The sequence below is a fragment of the Populus euphratica genome, unplaced genomic scaffold (assembly GCF_000495115.2).
Source record: "Populus euphratica unplaced genomic scaffold, PopEup_1.0 scaffold36.1, whole genome shotgun sequence".
NCBI lineage: Eukaryota > Viridiplantae > Streptophyta > Magnoliopsida > Malpighiales > Salicaceae > Populus > Populus euphratica.
In genome coordinates, this window is record NW_011499908.1 from 728,774 (window position 1) to 746,230 (window position 17,457).

Sequence of the window (17,457 nt, forward strand, 5' to 3'; positions counted from 1 at the left end):
TAGGTAAAATAATCAAACCACTGAATTGGATAACTTTTGTCATCATGTCAAACTTACAAACTACATTATAGACTCTATTAATTCAATAACTCATTATTTATTTATTTATTAAAAAATTTTTTACTCAACTATATGATAACAAAAATAGACAATAATATAATCAAGCATCAACCCAATAACCAAATTTCTTTTGAGATTGCAATTACCTCTTAGAAAATAAAATAAAATATAATATAAAACTCAATTTCTTATCAACCTAATATAAAATGATAATATCTAAAAATAATAATTTGAAGTAAAATAAAAATTAAACCTATCAAATCCATGAACAAGTAAATAGACTCTATAAAGTTTAATAACATGGTTTAAAAAAAAAAATGTTTTTTTCTAACTATATAATAAAAAATAAATAATCACAAAATTAAGTTCAATTAAAAAAAACACATTACTTTGTCAAGCTTATGATCTAGGACAACCCCAGCTAACCCACCAACCTGCAAACCATGTCACTGGCATCACAAAATTTAATAACTTGTTTACTTTTCAAAATTATTTTTTTATTTAGTTAAATTTTAAAAGATTTAGATAATCATAGAATTGATTATTAATTCAATATCATGATATTTGTTTGACACCGTAATAATCATATAAAAAAGCAAAACAAAAAAAAACAAATTATGAGTTTCAAAAAATTAACTAGCTTTATATTGAAGGGTATAATTTTTTTTTAAAAAATATCAATTAAAACTACAAGACTAAATTAAAGAGATTTTAAAAAATAATAGACTAAATTAAAAGAAAAATGAAAAAGTGCCTAATGTATGTGTAGCATTTGTCAAGGCACAAGGAGATTCGCCTTTAAAAGTTGTTTGAGCTTTGATTTGTTTCTTTTTATATGTTGTTGGTGTCTTTAAAGTATCTTTTTACATACAAGACAGTGTATATCGTCGTGAAAGGTTCAATATGGCTTTAACAATCCATTTATTACAAGCCTTATTGTTTTTTTATTCTTTAATTGTGGTCTATTAACTATCAATTTTTTTCTCATTTTCAGTCTTCTTTCTCTTTTTCTATCTACTCACTCTCCTTACCTTCTTTTCATGCTTGGCTAATTCATTGATCCCCTGTAAGCCATAATGTTTTTCCTATTCTTTGATTCTAATCCCTTAACTATTAATTTTTAGAAAAATAAAGAGTCCAAACAAGTTCATGTAAAATTAAGTACCAACTCGATATCATGTTTTTTTTATATTATAATAATTATATAAAAAATAAATTAAAATAAATTATCAAATTCTAATGAAAATATAACATGAGAACTAAATAAAAATAAATAATAATAACCAAAGAAAAAAACCCAAAATACAAAAAACAAATACAAATCACTGTGGATTATTATTACAATTCATGGTGTTTATGGCTGTGAAAGAATAATATTTTTACCACGCTTTAATTTATGTTATAATCGTAATGTTTGGGTGTGGTGGGTGGATGTGTAAATTTCCTTAAACATAAATACGTCTGGTGATGGTAACATTTTGCACTCCCCTCGTAGTTTCTACTTGGGGTTCACTTTACATTTTTTATTTTTTTTTTATTTTTTATTTACGTAGGGTGTCCGGATCAGCGTGCGCGCACCACGATTAATCCCCACGGCCCACGGAATACCCTGCAAACCCAGCAGGCAGGTAAGGCAACGCGGGGCTGATAAACGTGCAATTCCAGAACTCGAACCCATGACAGCAGAAAGAACGAGACTCTTACCACCGCTAGGCAAAGTCCTTGGGTGGAATTCACTTTACATTTTATGATTAGACAATGTTTACATATCACATCTCATATTAGAGATCCCATTCAAATAAAATATTAAATTTATTATTATAGTGTCATTCATCATACGTTGAAGATATTTCGTGATTAAATCACTGCTTGTCCAACACAGTTTTTATACGAGATTTACAAAAAATAAAAAACTACAAATAATAAATACAAAGTCAAAATTAATACCATTGAAACAAATGGCATACAGATCATTGCCATATTCTTTACAGATACAAGAATATACGAAATGAAGATGATTTTCAAAGCAAATATATATAGATATATATAAAAGAAAATCCAGCATACAACGACAGGAATTGACCTACTAAATTAGGATGACATCACATCCCAAAACTAAATATTGATTATATAGTAATATGATGTAGATGAGAGCGGGTAATAAAAAAGTTTATTATAAATTAAGATTTTTAACGATAAAAAACACTGTAATTATAAAGAAATATCTAAAATATTTAATTTTTACTCATTCAAGTTTTACATGTTAAAGTGCTAGTACAACTCTTAATATAGAAAAAACCAAAAAACCTACAAATACTAAATAATAAAAAAAAATCACTCCTTCCAGGTATAAAAACTAGAAAAACCTGACAATATAGAATAAAAAAATGTAAAAATAAAAATAAATAAAATTCTTAGTTCAAACAAGAAGAAATAAAAACAATCAAGGATAATATTTATTTTCCCCATAAGCTCTTGCAACAGTTTCTCAACGTCGAAGTAACTTTTTTAAATTCAAACTTAGTGAAAAATTATTATCTATCAAAAACATCTTTCTATATGCAAACCATCATATCATGAATATCATGTTTTTTGATCTTTTATAATGACAATTATTTATCAATCCATCATAAACTATCAAGCTTCAATATCAACAAAATATAGATGAGATTATAAATTAAAATCCTTAATGACTAAGACTGTTATAATAATATTGAGACTTGAAATATTTAATTTGTATCAATTTAAATCTCACTTGTTAAAATGCTATTACAATTATTTATATATAAAAAATTATAAAACCCTACTAATATTAACTAGAACAATATAAAATAGAATAACAATTCCCTTTAAACAAAAAACCCTACAAAAACCTAATAATGCAAAGAAATCAAATTAACTTGTAAAATCATATTATTTTACAGGTCACCATATATTTAATGTACAAAAATCAAACTAGGAACTCAAGAACCAGCCAGATTAGACTCATTTCCTGCAGAATCAATAAACTCGATTAAGATCATACAAAATCATGATTTTATTACTAATTTTACAAGTTTAATTAAATTATAAATACTCCTCTGTTAACTCACCTTTCTCTCAAATTAAAACAAAAAAACTTCTCTCTCTCTCAACACTTTTTTTATTTTTTACTTTCACTTTGTCACCTTTCTCTCAAATTAAAACAAAAAAATCTTCTCTCTCCCTCTCTCAAAACACTTTTTTTATTTTTTACTTTTACTTTATCTCCTTCACATTCCTCTTTGTTTCTTGTTTATTGGAAGGGTTGTTAAATTGCACTTCCAAGTGAATCAACAACCACAACATCACAACGAAAACTAACTCTCAGCCACGAGTAATTATCCTTTCTCCACCCCCGTATACTGGTTGCAACCCGCTCTCTCCTGACCAGCTTGGGGAGTGGAAAGAAATTGAGGTACATGTTATGAATAATTGTGCTCCTAGTTTATTTTTCTTTATTATAATTAGTCACTTTATTATTCGATAATTCACGTATTCGGAAACCCATGTACGCGTACTAATTTCATTATATACATATACATGTATAGTACTAGTTATCATGTAATTTTTTTAAAGTCACTAATAATTCTTAATGATTCTAATTATTCTCAATTATTGTCATGCTGCTTTCCTTTCCTTCTTGTTCTTTGTTTCTTTCATGCCAATGCTTTTGTGTTGATCATTGTTGACATAGAATAATATTTGCTGAAGTTTGATAGTATATGGTTGCTTGACTTCATTGTAATGTCTGCGTGTATATCCATCAACTGAACACTAAATCGAAAACACAAATTAATGGAGTTTAATTCCAAAAAGCCACGAGAGTAATCTTATGATATCAATTATTGAAATTTTCATGGATCATTGTTCCAGTAGAAAGACAAGACACTTTTCTTGCTGAGTAATTGTTTTATAATTAAGAGTGTATTTGATATTGCGGTAGTTGTTGTAATTTGAAAAAAAATATTTTATAAAAAGTACTTTTAGTTAAATTTGATTTGAAAAAATATATATTTGGTTAAAACTATATTTGAAATTGAGATTGAATAAAAAATAATTTAACATATTTCATTAAAAAATACTTTTTAAATTGAAGTTATATATATATATATATATATATATATTGTAGATTTAACTATTATTATTACATTATAAAATAAATAATATTAATATTAAATATTTTTTTATTATTCAATTAAACTATGTATAATTTTATCACATACGGAATCTATCAAACAAGAACTATATTTTTCATAGTTTATTGAGCGTGTAACAATGTTAGATAAAATCTATCAAACAAGAATTATATTTTTCATAGTTTATTGAGCGTGTGACAATGTTAGATACAAATATCATCAAGAATAAAATTTGAATTATGATCAAATTCTACAAATGTTATATCATCAAACAATCTTCTTTTAATTTTAATAAAAAACACAATTAAAAATAAAAATAAAAACTAATTTTTTAATTGGGTCGACCTAGTAAGAACAAAACTGAGATTGCGATCAAATTCTGTAAATGCTACGTCATTAAATGATATCCTTCTAATTTTTTTTGAATAAAACACAAATAAAAATAAAAACTAAAATTTTTAAACTGAATCGGACCCGGCAATAACAAAATTGAAACTGTGATCAAATTCTACTAATGTTACGTCATCAAGCAATCTCCTTCTAATTTTTTTTGAATAAAACACAATTTAAAATATAAAAATTATTTATTTTAATCGGGTCGGACCCAGTTCAATACATTTAGCTTTGGATCGGACTTGGTTGGTTCAGAAGAGCAACAAAAACAGTAGAGAGTGACTCCACTATTCACGTGAATAATGGAGTTTACTCTCCACAATGCGATTTGCAGGTTTGTGGAAAGTAATAGAGAGCTGCTTTCCGCAAATTTGCGATTTTAACTCATTTTTTGTCGGCCCTATATAAACAATAAATCATGGTTTTTTTGTTATTAGACATTTAACTGTTGCGCTTTGCTTTTAAAACAATCGCAGCCGTGTAAACAAACAACTATTAAGATCCTATTTTTTATGTTTTAAAAACACCTTTAAAAAAATTATATTTTATTATTTATTTTAAATTAATATTTTTTTTAATATTTTCTAATTATTTTGATATGCTGATGCCAAAAATAATTTTTAAAAATAAAAAAATAATTTTAATATATTTATAAATAAAAAATATTTAAAAAATAATTACGACTACGTTATTTAACTCTCAAGACCAAGAGTAGAAAGTCATGGTATATGATGGTTTTTGGATATTACTTCCATTTGGTAGCCTTTTCTTGACCATACAAAATAATCTTATGGTTAATGGCTGTGGATAGTTTATGTAGCTCAAAATCAATCAAACTCAAATGAGCAAGACTTGAAATTATGCTATATTGTTATTCAACAGGTTAAAATTATCTATATAATTAATTAAAAGAATTTACTTCAAAGAAAAATCCAAGATAAAAAAGTTACTACTGAAGATGGAATTAAATTAACCCTTGGATCACCATCCGACTATCAATTTAAGGATTCTAATTGAACATGATTTGCATTTACAAGGGTATGCATGGTTAATCTCGTGTGAAGCGAGGATGCAACGTTCAAGGTACACGGGGTAATTTTAATAATCTATAAAAAAAGAAATAATAATTGCTACCACTATGTCCTCGCATTGCTCTTTCCACAGTTTCTCATTGGAGTAAAATAAATAATAATCACCATGCTTTCACTTCCGCCATGCTTTCTCTCGTTTCTCAATGGAGTCATGAATGAGTAGATAAATACATAAAATACTCTCTGATTGCTTACAACACCACCACCGCACCAGTATTTGTTTTGTCTTCTCCTCTTTTATCTTTTCCACCCATCTCTTTCACCCCATTACACGCATACATGCGCACCCTTTCTCCTTTTGTTTGTTTTTTCGAGAGGCGTACAATCCTAATAATCAATACCAATAGAGAAATAGAAGCACAGAGCCCCTTAATTGGCTGTATCTGATCCATAAACCCACAGATTTCAGTTTTTCCATTGAAAAACCGTCTCACTGTCGCCGTCCGATTTCCTCTCTCCGTCGATCACCACCGTCTATTCTCTCCTCGATCTCTTTTTCTCCTTTTTAGCTTTCATACCCCTTTTCTTTGCTGTTGATACCTCCAACTCCACCTCACTCACTTACCAACAGTCTCGGTGCTCTATCGATCTGATGCAACTGTCATGATCCGATTGGCTCGATTCTCGTCCCAAAATCGCTTAAATCACCAGCTACTCTGCTCTGCATCCCGCTAATGTCACCACCGATCGATTTAGTAACTTTATCTTCCATGTCTCCATCTTTATTTTTTTTTTAAAAAGTTAAGTGAGCTCAACGGTTTTGATTTTTATGTGAGGTTTCAGTCATGCTTAGTTCTTCTTTCTTGATTTCAAAAAAAATTGCAGGATTTGAATGATTTTTTTTGGGTTTTAGATCGGATAGTAAAAGTGTTATTCAATGAGTTTTAATAGAAAATTCTCAAATCTGAGGTACTCTATAGTAACTTCAGATTTGTTTTTTATTACCATTTTTGATTACTCAGTTTATTTTATATAGTATAAGCTTAAAATCTGTAAATTACGAATTCACTTTAACAAATCAAGTCTCCTATCTTTTTGGCGTTCTTTTCTTCTTCTTCTTCTATTTTTTTTTTAATTTCAATGGAAGAAATTCAGAACAAAAAAATGAATAACAGGATTTTTAGCGGAGGCGGGGTTGCTTCTTCTTCTTCTATTTTTTTTTTAATTTCAATGGAAGAAATTCAGAACAGAAAAATGAATAACATGAATTGTAGCGGAGGCGGGGTTGGAGGAGGGATGTCCGACGTAGTACTAGAATGCGTGATGCCATACATACACGACCCGCGGGACCGCGACGCTGTTTCGTTAGTTTGCCGGAGATGGTACGAGCTAGATGCGCTAACACGAAAGCACGTGACAATAGCTTTATGTTACAGTACAAGTCCAGATCGATTACAACGTCGTTTCAAGCACCTCGAATCATTAAAGATGAAAGGGAAGCCACGGGCAGCTATGTTTTTTAATCTGATACCGGACGATTGGGGAGGGTTTGTGACTCCATGGGTCAATGAAATAGCGGAGAGTTTTAATTGCTTGAAATCGCTTCATTTCAGGAGGATGATTGTTAAAGATTCGGATCTAGAGTTGCTTGCTAGTTCTAGAGGGAAAGTTTTGCAGGTTTTGAAGCTTGACAAGTGCTCTGGGTTTTCCACTGATGGCCTTCGGCACATCGGTCGCTCTTGCAGGTAATTCTATTATGGGCCTTTTCAGTATCGGGTTCATTAATTATTGATGGTATTAAGATTTTATGTGCGCCTAATACTGCAATTATATTTAATGTTACTGTTAATGAACAAGCTGTGACTGTTTTTCAAGAGTTGTGGTTTTTTTGCCCTTTGGTTTGGTTGGAACATTGAGCAGCTATGCTCTGTTTAACAAACCATGAATGAGTTATTTTAAGGAAATTTATAAAATGCTTATATGAATTGGTTATTTGCGTGATGTGGAGAATTGAAGGTTTATATAACGAAATTCATCATGCTTTTGTAAACATGACTATCTGGGTAATTTTGTTTTTGAACATGTTGAATGTATACTTGATAACTGCAATCCATATAACATTGGCCAGAGTGAGTTTGTTCCAGATTCAATATCCTCATGCCCTTATTTCAACTTGCATGGCTTTGTTTTCTCAGGATTGTCAATAAATTAGAATCAACAAGTCAATTGTTTATAATGGACTTTCTGATTTGTATAAGTTGTAATACTATGGGGTTGGCCTTGGCTATTGCCTACAGTTTGTGATAAAGGAAAATAAAATACCAGAGCAATGGAATAAGAGCTGGAGGATCTTTTAATGTTTCCAACATGGTCTGGATCCTGTTCTAGCGATACTAATGCTTTAAGTCCTCCAGGACATACTCTGCTTGTATTCTTGTTACTTGAGGCATTATTAATCATAATTCCAACCCACCCCCCCTCCCTTTTCCATTCCATTTGGGTTCGGGGATCTTAACATATCAATTATGATGCATTTAATTTATTGTTATCATGTGTTTCTTCAGGCAATTGAGAACATTATTTTTGGAAGAGAGTGCAATAGCATATGAGAAAGATGGTGACTGGCTCCATGAGCTCGCTACAAACAATACAGTTCTCGAGACTCTAAATTTTTACATGACGGATCTTACCAAAGTCAGACTGGAAGATCTTGAGCTTCTTGCCAGAAACTGTCGTTCATTAGTATCTGTGAAGATTAGCGACTGTGAAATCTTGGAACTTGTTGGTTTCTTTCGTGCTGCATCTGCTATAGAAGAATTTTGTGGAGGTTCCTTCAATGCGCCAGATCAACCAGGGAATTACTCTGCTGTCGAATTCCCCCCAAAATTATGCCGTTTGGGTCTCAGTTATATGGAGAAGAATGTTATGTCAATAGTGTTCCCTTTTGCATCCCGGCTCAAAAAGTTGGATCTCCTCTATGTGTTGCTTGGCACAGAAGATCATTGTGTTTTAGTCCAAAGGTGCCCCAACCTAGAAGTTCTCGAGGTATATTTTCTTTTTGACATTTTTAATGTGGGATTTTTTTTTTTCCCTGAAGAACATCTAATGCCAGAATTTTCCCTTTGTGCTTCTAGCATGATTTTGAACTTCTCTTTGGTTTGAAGGAATCCTGTGTTTATTGTGCAAGAAAGAGATTTCAAGTTATTTTGAATGATGAGAATATACCAGATTTATTACTGAAAAAAGGGGATTCTTATACTCTTTTGCTTGCTGAACTTTATTTGGGATTTGTGCATGTATTTTAAGTTTATACATTTAACCTTGCTTTTTAAATTGGCAGACAAGAAATGTTATTGGAGATAGAGGGCTGGAAGCTCTTGCCCAGAGTTGTAAGCGACTAAAGAGGCTTAGAATAGAGCGTGGTGCTGATGAGCAGGAAATGGAGGATGTAGATGGCCGGGTATCACAAAGAGGACTAATCGCCTTAGCTCAGGGCTGCCTAGAACTTGAGTACATAGCTGTTTATGTTTCTGATATTAGCAATGAAGCTCTGGAACATATGGGTGCATACTCAAAGAACCTCAATGATTTTCGCCTGGTCTTACTTGAGCAAGAAGAAAGGATTACAGATCTGCCACTTGACAATGGAGTCCGAGCTCTATTGAGGGGCTGTGAAAAGCTCCAAAGGTTCGGTCTGTATCTCCGATCAGGGGGTTTGACTGATGTAGGTCTTGGATATATTGGACAGTACAGCAAACATGTGAGATGGATGATTCTGGGTAGCGTTGGGGAATCTGATGAGGGGCTTTTGGCATTTTCTAGGGGCTGTCCTAGTCTGCAAAAACTTGAAATGAGGGCCTGTTGCTTCACCGAACGTGCACTGGCTAGAGCTGCTTTGCAACTGACTTCTCTGAGGTACTTGTGGGTGCATGGTTATAGAGAAACCTCTAATGGTCATCGTGATCTTTTAACAATGGTTCGCCCATTTTGGAACATTGAATTGATTCCTTCTAGAAGGGTCGCGACGGTTAACAACGCTGGAGAAAATATTGTGTCTGAGAATCCAGCCCACATACTTGCATATTACTCCCTTGCTGGACCAAGAACAGACTTTCCAGATACTGTGATCCCACTGGATCCAGCGAGGGTAGTTGCTGCGCAGAGCTGTATATGAAGTCGATGTCCTCGTCATTTTAGTGCCACGTGCTGTTCATAGTTGAAAGAGTGTTTGAGTTTAATTTTAAATTTCTATTTTATCTGGACCCTTGTCCTGTAATAAGTTGCTTTCCCATCTGTAATTTAGCACTTCCACTCGTCTTTTTTCTGCCGCCTGGGGCAATTAGCTTAAGGTTTAACCGTTTGGTGACTTTGTATTTCACCTGCTTCAATGTTGGAAATATTGCTGTTACCGGGTAGAATTTTGGGATGTTTTCTATTGACAAATACACGGAGATTTTCACTTGTATTATTCGTTTCAAATTTCTGCTTGGCGTGCTATGAGAAATGCTCTACTAGAGATAATCCCTATAAAAGAATCACCACACCCACACAGGTTTGTCAGGTGTGTTGTGTAAAAGAAGAATGAGTGGGCATTTGCTGTTCGTTAGTGACCTTGCACGGGCAACTTGGTTTGCTAGTGCTTTGGGATGTGTACTCCACAAATAGCACGTTGCGGCAGCTTCAAAGATTTGTGGCTTGAGATGGGGTGTCTCAGACAGCAATGATACGCTGGCAAGTACGGAAGCTAGGCGCCTGAGTGACAGAATGAACTCAAATAAATCCGAAACGAACAGTTGTCTTCTCTTGTCGTAAGAGTCGGAATCTATAGCGAGTGGCAGGGAGCGGAGCCAGATACGTCTCCGGGAAACAACTGGTCACACCTTCAACAAATTTTAGGGCTTCTAACGCAGATTAATAAATTTTTTGAGAAAATAACACAGTTAACAACAAGTCATACAAGTGCTCTCTCGTCAATTAACTCTTTATAATTATTTTCTTCCTTGGCTTTATCTAGTTTTTTTTATTTGTCGTGAAATTCCAACCTTTTTTTTAAAATTTTTTATTTTATCGATAACCTTTCCAACCTTCTTTCTTTCTTTAAGGATATCAACCTATATAAATTCGTTGATCGTATAAAATCAATAAATACACAAAATACCCTTAAAAATATTGAATCAAGTTATAATAGCTGCCCATCTTGCTTTGTCTACTGTGGTTTTTATCCAAGTGATCAATAAGTGGACAAATGATCCATTTCATCTTATTTGAGAAATTCATTTTAAATATAAAATTATTATCACTAATATTCACGTAAATTGCTAGCTAGATTGGTTATATAGTTCTCCTTGTAATTTTATCGATCCTTTCATGTTCAATTGGCCATCCTCCAATAACTAGTATGGATATTGTTTGTGGTAATTTTCTCCATCAATGATTTGACAATGATCTTTATTCTCACTATAGGAATAAGATTATTTTTTCTCTCAATCTGCTATTCTCTAATTGCAGATTTCGAGTTGTCCACTCCTTTTGCTTTCTTTTGTTAAAAAAGATTTTTAAATCTTTCTATTTTGATCAAAGAATTTGGTTCTTGTTGTTTTGCCAATTGGGCTTATCTATTTTTTTTTAGACTAATCATTCTTTTTAATGTCTATGAAAAGATGAACAAAGAAATTATACAAGCATTCATGAGCTTCATATAGATTCACTAACGCAACATGTGACATCTTTCATATTTTAGAGCTATAAGGGCAAAATGGCAATAAAAGGCGAGTTTATTTTTGATTGATTTAGGATCTAAACACACAATCATAAGATTTTGAGGATCAAAATCTAACCCAACCGTCTTAAGTGCGTAATGGGTATGCATTATTAGTTTGTGTTACTGTGTTTTTTTTTCTAATTTGTATTTTACAACACCACGAGAAATAAATTCTGTAAACTAGCACTTATCTTTTAACTATTTATGTTTAGCGATAATGACAAATAAACTATCATTAGTGATATGATACCCAGGTATATTACTAAAAAGAATATTAACGTTAGAATAGATCTGACTTTCTAGGAACTTGCTGTATCATAATTATGTGTTCCTATGCAAGCGGTCCACTTTCCCAATTACTATGGAGTTAATTCAAACTTAAAAGGTTGTAGTAACTAGAACCAAGGCTTATAGTTGGAGGGTGTTTTTGTTTTTTTTTTTTTGGGGGGGGGGTATTGCTAGGCCAATGTTGTAGTAACTAGAACCAAGGCTTATAGTTGGAGGGTGTTTTTGTTTTTTTTTTTTTGGTGGGGGGGTATTGCTAGGCCAATTTGGCAATGTTCCTTTTGGGCGAAAATATGAGACATGGTGGGCCGAAACGAATAATTTCAGATTAACAAAAGCTCCTCCATTAGGATTTGGATCCTTCTACGACAAATAAGATTATAGGATGTGGTAAGATCATCTGTCTATTTATCCACCATGGTTTTAGGGTAATCAGTGAATCCTTGTCTCATTTTCAATATGAGGGGCTCGAGATTTATACTCCAGATCAGCTGGTCCTTCTCACTGAATACAAACCAATGTCCATGATAGATACAAGTTCATAATCCTAACAGGTCAACAAGCTTTTCCGAGCATCCAGGATCCAAGAACAAATCACCTTTTTTCTGGCCTTGTAAATATGAAGTGGCTAATTTTTATACTGGATATAAAAAGGACGACCAGTTCTCTGAAAACCCTAGTTAACCCATTAAGTTAACGATTCGTTTTTAGATGGTATTAGACAGTACTGAGAGCATTCACAAAGCTCAATAAGATAACATGCTATATATTAAGTATCAGGTGTAGTTTAATTATTTATAATTTATTTTTTAGAAGTTATTAGTTAGAATATTATAAATTTTAGAATTATTAGAGACTTGAATAATTATTAATTTCATGTTTTCATAAAATTAATTAATCAGAGTGTAACTAAGTTAACTCGAAATACCTTTATTTATTAAAAAAAAAAAGGAAGAAAAAGAAGATAAGAACGCTATATATAAAATTATCCACGATTTTTTGGGAAAGCTCAAGCCTAAATTAACAAACACACGTTGACGCCTATCATTCATTCTGAATAATACCTAAACTATTCCACCTGCTCTCCATATAATTGATATCGAGCATCTCACATGTTCTTATGTTGCAACTGAGTTTATAAAATAGTGTTATGATGTATGTTCAGGCGATTGATCCTGATGACATCATCATTTATACTCAACAATAGATTACAAACTAGTAAGAATTATTATTCCAAACGACGGTCTCTGAAATAGGTATTGTAGTGTTTTCTCCTCTCTCGCCCATGTTTCCATTCAAATCAGTGTGACTCATGCCTATATTAATGTCTATGAACCATAAGGTGAAAAATTCAAACTTCTAAGCCCACTTCTCCTCTCCTTCAACATTTAATCATCCTTTTCCTGACGTCTTCGCATAAACACACACACAATACAATTTTTAAAAATCTTCTCTTCCATTACAATGTTAACTTCAGCATTGAAAAGTTCTTTAAACTAAACAAATGACTTGTTTGACAAGTGTTGGTGCTATCCAGATATAGCCTTCTCAATCTCCCAATCCATCTAGGGGACTATTTGAAATACGGTCCAATTCATGTTTTTAAAAGAATTTAATTTTTTTTGTTAATTTTTTTAATTTTTTAAAATTATTTTAATATACTGATTTTAAAAATAATTTTTTAAAAATAAAAAAATATTATTTTAATATATTTCTAAATAACTACTTTATACCATAACCATTACCACAATTCAAACAGTTACTTAAAAGACCCTACTCGTGAGATTTTTCGTAAGCCCCGTCACAATACCTTTGCCTTTATGTTCTGTCTTGGCCCTTTAGAATGTGTTGTTTTGGAAGATTTAATGATGGAACCGTGTATGCTATCTGGCAAAATAATGAGAAGCCATGTGCTGGTATTTTAACTAGAAAGTTCAATTCCAGAAACACCGAAAGATCATTATTGGACTCGAGCACTGTGGACTCTGGTCCAAGGCAAGGCCGAAGACTATGCAGAGAGAGGCAATAGTTAGGAGAAAGGGACTGCTCAGAATCAAAGAGATCATTGTGCGGTTAATATTGCAGGAAAAATAAAGGCGAAAAATTAACTGAAGAAGACGAAGTGACAAGTGTTGACATTCAAGGAGCAACTGTTGGAAAAACTTTGTCGATCACGAAGAAGATCGATTTTAGAAGAGAGCAAAAACAAATCATGTGTGAAACTAGAAATGTTGTTATAACTAGTGAATTGAGTTTACTATAACTAAAGTGACGGCATATCATCATCGGACTTTCCTTTTCCATGGAAAGTTGAAGTTACACTAGTGGGTGACTTTCGTGGAGATGAAGTCAAAATTGATCAACACCAACAAAACTTGTCGAGTCACTTCAGTCTTCATACTATACTTCCATTTATTCTATCTCTTGTGCTGATCCCATCAAATGGCCATCTCCACGATATGAGCTCAACTGGAGAGGAAAAAAAAATTGTCCTGTGTTTACAACTTGTACTGATCAGTAACATTATCTTTACCCTTGTTTATCCCGTTTGGAAGATCTTATACCAAGGTTTTCAGAGAGAATCACCATTAAAAATTTTCAGGCCAATATTGTGGTGGAACCTAAACCATGCGTTTTGCTAGATGCATGTCACGACAAACTGAATACAAACATGACCTATGCGTAGCTAATTCAAAATTATTCGAAGAAAGAGTGACCGACATATTATTGAAAGTTTCTATCTTTATTCTTTAAAAAAAAAGAAAAGGAAAGGTGACTTAGGGATCTAAACGAAGAATAAAAAACAAAACAAAAAAAAATCTTTTGGCTTTTCTCTATTCTGATTTTGATTAAATGGAATAGTTAGATGAAGAGACAATGATTTCTTGTCAAAGAAAATCCATTTCTACATAAAACATTAAAACGTATCATTTAAAAATTCATTCTTTCATCAATTAAAATTTTCTCAGTAAATAGCTTTTCTTAAAAATATTAATATTAAATATATTAAAATACAAATAAATTCTTTTATAAAAAAATCATATTTATATCATTCAAAAAAACCATATTAACAATTTATTAGCTTTTATAAATGGTTTTTGCCTTGCGGTTTTTATTTTTAAACCTATAGAAGATAGAATTGAGGAGCTAGAGTGCTTTCTTATGCAACTTGTAGAGAAGATTATTATGAAAGTTGATTGCTTTGTCATTTACTGAGAAAGGTTAATAAAATGACCGTACTGCTCGTGTTGCTGTGGAGCTTTTAATGCCCATTATGTGCTTAATTAAGAAATCGATAAGTATGCACAGGTGGGCTTGCACTAAGCTTCTAATGATTGTTTCAGCAGCACAATGGTGGCAGAACCCACAATGGCAACATATACAAAACAAGCACAGTGACAGAATATTATATAACCTTATTTATAATCTTGGATAGACAAACTTTGTGAGATAATGTTTATCAAGCAGTAACCTTTTCTGAAGGACCCTGTAAGAAGCTAAGGGTAGGGAGGTTGAGCTGCAATGATATGAAAAAGATCAATGACCTGAACTCATTTCCATATCAGACCATTACCATTATCCATTCCGTAATACTGTTTCCTTTTTCTTTGTATGTTACATAAAGAGCTCAACTTCTACACAGCCAGCTGCTGTTACAGGAACATCGCATCTTCTTTGTTCGTAATCAGGAGGACAGGCATATCAGAACAGGTCCTTAATCATCATATGTACGATCCATCTTCCTGGCTCAATCCAGAATAATTTTTTGCATTTTAAAGACTAAAAGCAACAAGCTCCTCATATATAAAAAGCCAATTCAGCAATATATAACTGGATCATTGAAAGAGATGTCCTCCGGAGAAAGGCTGAAAAAAGCAGTACAGGGACAGCAAAGTTTTAAAGATCACAGCTTCTAATTCTGGAAGAGGAATTCCTGAAGAATATCACGAAAAACCAATATCTTATCCTTAAGGAGTCGAGGAAAAGGTTGACGTCCAACCAGCCTTATTATAATGATAGATTCTCTATTCCCACAGAAACCCGGTTAAAACTGTGCACAAAATCTAGCTAGACCCACTCACTATTCTTTCACGCGTTGTCAAGTTAAATAAAGAACCAAGAAAAGGCATTATGCCTCCAGAGGCTCTTTTTTTTTTTTAATAAAAAAAGGACATCATGTTGTTAATAAATGCCGCTGACAGCAAGACGTGGCAAGCCAATAAGAATTCAACCTGAGCAGACGGTGCAACCCACGCGTTACTGGGGAAAGAAAGGTGAGTGGGTATGATTCTGATAAGGCTTACTTAAATCCATATGCTTATATTTAAAGTCTATATCCATCCCTTGACTTTTGATTTGACCTAATTTGAACCTCTTACTTGTTTTTGTATTAAAACCAACACTTTACTCCCATTTTTGTCATGAGCTCGTCCCTGCATCCATACAACACACCGTAAATTGATTTGTTAGTTTAACTATATGATTCCACCTGTCCCTTAAATCTAAGAAAATGAATTAAAATATAAAAAAGATTAAAAATTAAACAACAAATACACACAAACAAGAAAATATTCTCAATTTACACTTTCGTTTCTAAAAGAAAACATAAGTACTATTGTAATAATCTATCTCACTACTATATATATTCAAATGCTAAAACTATACGCGTCTCTCAATTTTTTCCTAAGCCCGAGCTCAAACCAATCTATTAACATAATAAACAAACTACCAAAATAATTAAAATAGAAAGCGTATAATTTAGATAATTTAAATTTTTATAATTTCACAATACCTTGACATGTAATTTACCATGGTATATTATGTCAAATAGACAAATATTGTTTATTAAGGGGGGAAGGGGAGGGGCAATTTCTCCATAAATTAACTTCATGATGTTGATTGTACATTGTCCTCGGATAAAAGAAAATTATTAGTTTATTCTCCGAATATTGAGCTTGATAATCCGAATATTGAGCAAATGAATTGAGTTGATATATTTTTCAAGTTTTAGATAATTTATTAGTGGTTAAGAAGCCATGTGAACTAACTTTAAAGCTTATTTTGTAAATAAATAAATAGAGCTTGAGCTTGGATTAGCTCAACTAATTTAGGCTGATGAATTGACTGATCAATTAGGCTAATGTTTTAGCTTTCGAATTAATTTAAGTGTTTGCTTTAATTACATGTACTCTTGAATTTCCTCACGCGCTTAGTTGAAATGGCAAGAGGAGCACACTTCATCCTGCGAAGTCGGCAAGTAGATGTTGTCAACCACCCACTGCAGTAAAAGAAGTTGCAGTAAAAGTAGGATGCTGATGAAACAGTGTTGCCACCATCGGCAATTGGGCTGGCGGAAAGACAAATAGAATAGAAAAAGCGAATATATATATATATATATGGGTTGAATAAAAGATGCTTAAACAAAATGTAAAACCTGTAGATTGGCATTCTTGCGTGGATCGTTCCATATTCTACGATAGATTGAAGCATGTGATGCTCAGCTAAGTGGAATGCAAACTCAGCTGCGACTAAAGTGATCATGGTGATCAAGCTTAGGTCAACTTGGCCATATTGGATCGCATAAAGCTAAGAATTGCTAAAGAACCGACGAGAAATAAAAAATAAAAATAAAGCATGCAATCAGATACTGCGGAATTCCAAAAAAGAGTGCCTGGTGAGTCAGCTATAGCTTCGCCAAATCACTGAATGACATGGCGGATCGTGTGTCATAGTTACAAAATTGCAATGCATAAGGTGCTTTCACATCACC

At 32.5% G+C, this 17,457-nt stretch overlaps 1 protein-coding gene across 1 annotated transcript; it reads left to right on the plus strand.

Annotated features, from left to right (window-relative positions):
* Positions 1-5,933: 5,933 nt before the first annotated feature.
* COI1 (RNI-like superfamily protein) lies at positions 5,934-10,106 on the plus strand. Its single transcript, XM_011037705.1, has 4 exons — positions 5,934-6,760; positions 6,841-7,386; positions 8,206-8,686; positions 8,982-10,106. The coding sequence occupies exons 2-4, from the start codon at positions 6,872-6,874 to the stop codon at positions 9,813-9,815; spliced, it is 1,830 nt and encodes a 609-aa protein (XP_011036007.1). The 5' UTR covers positions 5,934-6,760; positions 6,841-6,871; the 3' UTR covers positions 9,816-10,106.
* The last annotated feature ends 7,351 nt before the right edge of the window (positions 10,107-17,457 follow it).

Excerpts from the sequence above, each read along its gene's own strand:
- COI1 (XM_011037705.1), top strand. The coding sequence starts at position 6,872 with ATGGAAGAAATTCAGAACAGAAAAATGAATAACATGAATTGTAGCGGA. Across the intron at positions 7,387-8,205 it reads CACATCGGTCGCTCTTGCAG|GCAATTGAGAACATTATTTT; the intron begins GTAATTCTATTA and ends GTGTTTCTTCAG. Across the intron at positions 8,687-8,981 it reads CCAACCTAGAAGTTCTCGAG|ACAAGAAATGTTATTGGAGA; the intron begins GTATATTTTCTT and ends TTAAATTGGCAG.